At 42.7% G+C, this 7,385-nt stretch overlaps 1 protein-coding gene across 2 annotated transcripts in view; it reads right to left on the bottom strand.

The window, feature by feature from the left end:
- Positions 1–7,145, bottom strand: part of Kcnd2 (potassium voltage-gated channel subfamily D member 2) — a 502,666-nt gene extending 495,521 nt beyond the window's left edge. The window contains exons 1-2 of one of the 2 annotated variants that reach the window (XM_026787518.1): positions 7,034–7,106; positions 5,075–6,389 (exon numbers count right to left, since the gene is read on the bottom strand). In XM_026787518.1, coding sequence (XP_026643319.1) covers positions 5,075–6,189 — 1,115 coding nt within the window. In that variant the 5' untranslated portion in view covers positions 6,190–6,389; positions 7,034–7,106. Of the gene's footprint in view, positions 1–5,074 lie in introns of both variants that reach the window. The other variant, XM_013352445.2, reaches the window with a different exon arrangement.
- Positions 7,146–7,385: the final 240 nt, after the last annotated feature.

Here is a 7,385-nt window from a genome sequence, read left to right as displayed (position 1 = left end):
TGTGTGTGTGTGTGTGTGTGTGTGTGTGTGTGTGTGTGTGTGTAAGTTATTCGGAAGACAATATGAGACACATTTAGAGTGAAAAAGGGGGGAATGAATTATTATAGCTCTGACAGAAGAAACTACTTCTTCCTGGTGAATGTTCTCTTCACTGTTCATAGTCTTTCAATGAAAGAGAACTTAAAGTGCACATTTTCAGGAATTCACAAACCAACTCTTTTAAGGTAATTTAGACAACATAATTGCTTGATTTTCATTTGCATCAGGCAAGGTACCATTAATTAGTTTCCTCCAAATGGCCCGAAAGTTCACTGGAGGAGAATATGCAGTCTTGTGATAGAGAATGGATGTTTCATGATCTACCTCGGGGCTTGATAAATAAGGACAAAAAATGCAGTGAAATTCACGCACGCCAGCAGTGATGGGACACACATGAACAGAGAGTTCCCAATTTCAGACCTGGGGTGGGGAGTGCACTGTATTTATAAAATAATAGCCTACTTACTTATTCATCCTCCACATTGGAGCATTAGAAGCAATCTCTAAATAACTGTTACAACACATCTTTTTTTATTGAATAAAATAAGAAGATAAAGATAAGGAAAGAAAAGAAATTTCAAAAATTACTATTATAACTTCATTGTGTGAATTATGGGTAATCCACAACACTCTCATGTGCACAAAATGACAGACTATCAATAAAAGCTCATCTCTCTTCCTCTAGGAATTTAGCAAGCAGGCAATAAGAAAGTTGAACTTCAAAGCCAGGCATGGTGGAACAAGTCTATAATACCAGCACTTGGGAGGTAGACACAATAGGATCAGGAATGATCTTCAGCTACCTGCATAGTAAGAGGCAAGCCTGGACTACAACAAAATGAAAAAGAATAGAGAAATTAAAACTTCGTCTCATTCAAAGACAAATATAAGGCAGCAGAGAAGACAGAAAAGTGCTCCTCATGCAACCATGGCCACTTTGAATCCCAGCATCCCTATAAAAGAGCTACACATGGACGCTTTTATAATCTCAGTGCTGGAAAGGTAAAGACAAGATTCCTGGAGCTCACAGGCACACCAGGTAGAGATAAATCAGCAAGATCCAGCTTGAAAGAGTCTTGTGTCAAAAAATAAAGTGAAGGTCCATAAAAGAGGACACCAGGCAGTAACTTCTGGCCTCCATCTGTAGGCCTGCACACATGCATACATACACACAGACGCACGCACACACACACACACACACACACACACACACACAGAGAGAGAGAGAGAGAGAGAGAGAGAGAGAGAGAATATGGAGAAAATATCAAACATAAGTGACTTAACTATAAAAATAAATAGGTATTTAAAAGTCAACTTTTTACCTTTTTTACAAATTAGCTCAGAAATCAAAATATAATTCATATAATTAAACATCGCAGCATTTCATCTTAAGCATGAGCTTTTCAGAAATTGTACAGAGACTCTTCTATTGCCATACACAATACTCTGAAGAAAACAACTTAGTTGTAAGCTTAAAGACGTGAAATAGACCACAGAAACAAATTTCAGAACTTCCTGAACTCCATTTTATAAGCAATATGATTAGAAAATATGATTGAGAACACAAATGCTGTCTAAGATGATAATAAGTCCCCAAGTGTTCAGTGTGCAACCTGGAATCTCTGACGACTCACGAGTCAGGATCGTGAAGTAGAATTGTAAACTGAGCCTCAATGCCACCCGACATATTTCATAAAGCAATTCCTGATTGTCATTAGAGAACACTTAGAAATTTCCTCAATTTAGCATTAGGCAAGCACTTCCACCTCAGTAAAATACATCAACTGGATACGATCTCCCAAACCCTGATCAGAGAGGTGCTAAGAGTTCTTTCTGGGTTCAGGCAGTTCAAAGCAATGCTGTTTGCACTATAGAAAGGGGAGTGCAGAGTAGCGAAGGTAGGGAGATAGCACTGGGTCCTGTGTCTGTCAATAAATATGCTCAAAACGTGAGGGGAGGATGAGATAAAGGAACTGATTAACAGATCACTCAATCTAAACATTTAAAAACAGATTTTTTTCTCTTGTACTTTCATTGTTTTTTAAATGTGCTTCAATAGTTTCTGCGATTACTAATACAAGCTGGATATCCTTTCTTGCTTGCTTGTTTGTTTTTTGAGACAGGGTTTCTCTGTATAACAGCCCTAGTTTTCTGGAATTAGCTCTTGTAGACTGAGCTGGCCTCCAAGTCACAGAGATCCTCCTGCCTCTGCCTCCCGAGTGCTGGGATTAAAGGCATGTGCCATCCTACCCTGCTACTTTTTATTTGTTTGATTGTTTTAAGGCTGGATATTCTTATATATATAATATATATATATATTGCTGGAAGATTAGATATTTACATAGTAAGCTTGGTCATGTTACAGGCCATGATAAAGCAGACGTTTTAAGAAGCAAAACTGATTATGTAAATACAGCAATTCCCCAAATAGGCACACTGAGTTCTTAAAAAAATCCCCAAACCAAATGGACATTGTCTACAGTGACCTCTGAAGTAGTAGTCCATTCTGTCAGACCTGAGTCACAATGTCCCGATTACATTTTTTTTTCATGAAAATATTACGTCTCTCAGGTGTTATTTCTGATAACACGTGGATTAAGACCTTCACATCCGATATCATCAATTAATAAATATAGCTTCATTAAAAATAATAGCCACATAAAGAGAACTTAGACACTTAGGTAGAAAATTCTTGAATGTCTATCGAACACAGCTTGACAACTGCTAAAACCAGTACTTATTCTCCAGAAAGTTTATACTTAACCTTCTAAAGCCGCAGCACGCAAGATAAAGTCAGGGATAGATGTGTCGTATCATCTCTTCCATTCTTAAGTAAACAGAGCCACAAGGCTACTAACAGTAAAACACTGGAAAGACAAGTCATTTAAGAGTCTATTTGTCCAAGCAATTAAAATACTCCAAAGAGAACTGCAGATACTCCCTAAGAGACAGCTGCATATTATATAAAGCATAGGCTTTGTGTGTTCACATTTTCTACTGCTTCTGCATATTAAAAGCCTCGATGATGTTTTCCATAAGAGTGCTTAATTAACTTAATCTCTCAATAAAATCTTCAACTTCAGTGAAACTTAAAAATCTTAAAATCAACCCCATGTTGCTTCCAAGTTCTAGCAAGTCTGTATATTTAACTGTTTCTATCTGCTTAGATTCTGTTCAAGTATCACAACTTAGTTTTTTAACTCATTTGCAAGAGAACGCTGGTAAGAACCTAATTTATATAATAAAACTTATAACTAATAGCTAACATAGCCTCATTTTTCTAGAAACCACGTATATATTTCAAGATAAGTTAAAAATTGGAAATTGTCTCCAGAAATAAATGCTACCCTTAACGTCTCAAGTCTTAGAATGAAATTTTCAGCTCCTTAAAATTAGCAACTCATCCCCATTCCTTGTAATGATATCTACATTCAATCATCTAGACAATATGCAACATTAAATAATTCGCTGAGACCTCACGAAAAAGCTGCATGCCACCAATTTTTTTTAATGTACTGCCTTTTAGTTGTTCCTTCTTTGTTTTCTTCTTAACATAGATCTTCTTTAGTACAGTTCAAACGTGAAATCACGACAGCAATACACACTACTGATTGTCCTTCCATGATCATGACACAAAGAAAAGACAGAAAAAGAAAAGGCAAAAGACACAGAAAGAAAATATAACTCTTATTGAAAAAGGGTGAGCTTTTGTGATGCTAAGGTGTTCCACATCCCCTCCAATCTGTCACAAAATGACCAACAGAATAAAGAGAAATAAAAACAAAATGATGGAGATTTCTTTCATTCATTCCTGGTTTAAAAACATATCAGTACACCCTCAAAGGTACTTGAGACTTCATCAAAATCCAAAATATTATATTTTACTGTAGCCAGTTTCTTCCTTAACTCAGGCAAACATTCCTCTCAAAAAACATATTCCACTAGTTGATACATAACAGGAGAAATTTTGTTCATCACTATATGACCACTACAAGTATGTTGATTTTAGCCACAATGTCACTTAAAGAAGCCAATTAATGAGCCAAAAAACACAAAAGTTAAAACACAGTCTTGGGAATAACTTTTCTCTTACAGTCCTGACGAAATCCTTCCTAGGCTAATAACCTAGGCAAGAAAGGGAGCCCAGAGCTCAGGAAGGAGCACTGGTATCTCTCCAAGGACTATCTAAGATATCGGCCCCTTCCATTGTTTTATTAGTGTTTCTATCGTCGCAAGTACTGCTACTTTCCTACAGGTTGAGCAAGATTCATGATTATTTCTCAAAAATCTTCTTTGTAACATCTAAAGTCATTGTAGTTGTTTCCTTAAAAGTCCATTTCAGAAATCATGAATTCAAAATATATTTCTTTGGTCTGTACAACTTCATGTCCCAAATAAAAGGAAAAGGGAAGGAATTCTAGAAGGAATTTGGAACCCAAAATTCTACACAGCCACTGGCCTATGATACCCATTAATCTCACGGACACCACTCTGCCTTCCATATGTATTCGATGGACAATCTGTAGACTCTTTTCCTGATGGGATCCATAACTTCTCAAAACTGTAGAGATGACCTTTTAAAAAACGAGGGGGAGGGGAACAAACCTAGACTTTCAAACATTACAGTTTGTATAGTTGACTATTTTCAGGTCTGATATTCTAAATATATTAGCCATAATAAAAATGAACATGATATATTATAAAATATTTTGATGATCATATCTAAAATGTTTATAATTATGTAAAATAAGGCAGGATTCTTAGGTTGAAAACACAAGCCATATGTATCTACTAATTAGTCTATTACTTCTCTACTTGTCACTTTCTAGTATTAATATTTGCCTGAAACTCCCTGGTACTTTCAACCTTTTGGCATACCCATTTCACAGATCAAAATAATTTTCCAAATCTTTCTTGCTTTCGTAGTCCATTAAGAGAAAAATGGAGTCACTCTAAAATATCGGGAAGCCTTAAGAGATTCACAATCAACCCACCCATGTCCAATCTCCATCCCGCTTCCTACAAGAGCACCTACCCCAGTGTTGTCATGGTGACGATGGTGTACCAGAAGGCTGCAGGGATGCTGGTGAACTTGCTGGCTGATGACCCCTTCTCTGCGTAAAACATAACCGTAGCAAAAATGATGATAGCCATAGTGAGTGAGAAGAGCAAGAAGCCCAATTCGGAGGCACAGCTCTTCAGTGTGTACCCCAGTATACGCAGGCCTTGAGAGTGGCGGGAAAACTTAAAGATCCTGAAGACTCGAAAGACTCGGAGTGTGACAAAGGCTCCACTGACATCCTCATTATCTGTCATGACCAGCCCAATGTAATAGGGCAGGATGGCCACCACATCGATGATACTCATGACGCTGCGCACAAAACGGTAACGACTGGGTGCCGCCGCCAGACGGAGCAGGTACTCCACGGTGAAGATCATGACACAGGCGGTATCTAAGCAGAAGAAGGCCACGGCGTACCGTTCCCCACAAGGCAGTTCTTTGATGTGGCCTGGGCTAGACCCACATGGAACTGTTTCCACCACATTGGCGATGACTGACACGGCAATGAAGAACCCAGTCACGTAGTAGAACACCAGGGCCATGGTGCTGGTGTGCGGATTCTCAAAGGCCCGCCAGACCCTCTGCCTAGCAGTCATGGTGGGCAGCGCACTCTCTCCTGTGTTGTCAGTGTCCGCATCGTCCTGTAGGCGCTCTGCATTCTCCCGCCTGCGGTCCTTGTACTCCTCGTAACAGCAATCGCCAATAATCTCTGGGATGAGGCCAAAGAAGGCCAGTTCTTCATCGTAAGCAGAGATGCACTCATGGCGGGGGTAGTGAAGCTTCCCAGTGCGGTAGAAATTGAGGATGTGGCGGAAGATGTCTGGGTCACGGTCAAAGAAATACTGTTGGGTCTCTGGGTGGTAGAAAAAGTCTCTCTCAGAACTGCCCAGGAGAGTATCTGGGTACCGTTCCAGGGTGTCCTGCCATGTCTGGAAGCGGGTGCCGCTCACGTTCAGCACAATTAGAGCATCCTGAGTCCTTTTTCTCTCCTGCCTTGGGGGAGCTGGCATAGGCCCCGAGGCGACAGGCATCCACCCAATGGCTGCCGCCCTGGCAAAGGGCAACCATGCTGCAACACCAGCCGCCATGTTGTCTGGAAGTGTAGGTCTCGAGAGTGATCACAGTCACCCAAAGTAACACAAGGGAAGTAACGCAATGCCCCACTTCTTCAAGTCAAACAAAACACGGGGGAACACTGTTCACAGGAACACAGTTATTCCAAGGTGGCGCAGGTGAAGTCACAGTTCTCACAAGGCCAAGTTTCCCTCCCAGACAAGTATTTGGAATACTAAGAAGAAAAAAAAAAAATACAGTGACCTAAAAATCTCTCTCCATAAAACCTAAACAAATCTCTGCCAACAGTTGGACCTCCTGGCACATGTAAGCACACAGGTGACTTCGGGAGACAGCCGTTTCTGCAAACAGGTGTCTTCACTTCTCCCCTGACACAGTCTGGTTGATATGAGGTCAATATAGAGAGTAGGAGAGAGGAAGCAGGAGGAGTCGCCCAGGGGTAGTCTCTTAAAAAGAATGAACCTTTTCACCTTCCCTTTCTGCTCAAGTAGTCCTTCCCGCCAAAGGCGTCTCAAAAAGACGACCTGTTGTTGTAGCTCCGGAGATGCGGTCACAGCCACTGTCCCGCGTCCCTGGGAGTCCGCCGGCCGCCTCTAGTCCCGCGGCACTGGCAGAGATGGAGGTGAAGAGCAGGGCTCGCGGCGGGGGGCGCCGGTCTAGAGCTCCTTCTCCCCCACGTCGACAGACACCCTCTGTGCCAGCCGAGAACGTTGGCCCGCGATGGCCCCTTCACTCTCTGTTCAAGTTCAGCTCAGGTGCAGCGTGACAGTTAGAGAGCCCGGGAGCTGGCAGCCGCCGCCGCCGTGGCGGCAGCATCATCTGCCTCCGCGCAGAACGCGCCTCGCCCGCGGTACATACCTGGCAAAGTGCGCGCCGGGGCTGAGTTGCATAGAGACTTTGCCGTCGCCTTGCACCCGGAAAAGGAAAGGGAGAGCCAGAGACTCCGGAGCAGCCGGATCCCAGGCGCCCGGGGAGCATAAATAAAGCTCTGGCGAGCTCTCCGTCCCCCTTCCCCCACCCTCCGTGCCTCCCTCCTCCTTGTCACCTTCCCAAAAGCCAGGCGCAGGCGAGCAGAGCCAAACAGCAACAAGTTCAAAAAGGTGCGGGGGAGGCGAGCCGCCCAGGCCACTCGCTCCTGCCAACTTACTGCGCGGCCGGCGTCCCCGGGGTCGGGGCGCTGCGGGGCTGCGGGGTGCCGGGACTGCGGGGC

Source organism: Microtus ochrogaster, linkage group LG10 (genome assembly GCF_000317375.1).
Source record: "Microtus ochrogaster isolate Prairie Vole_2 linkage group LG10, MicOch1.0, whole genome shotgun sequence".
NCBI classification, from domain to species: domain Eukaryota; kingdom Metazoa; phylum Chordata; class Mammalia; order Rodentia; family Cricetidae; genus Microtus; species Microtus ochrogaster.
The sequence above is the reverse complement of the archived record's forward strand: the minus strand, read 5'-3'. Positions and strand labels throughout refer to the sequence as shown.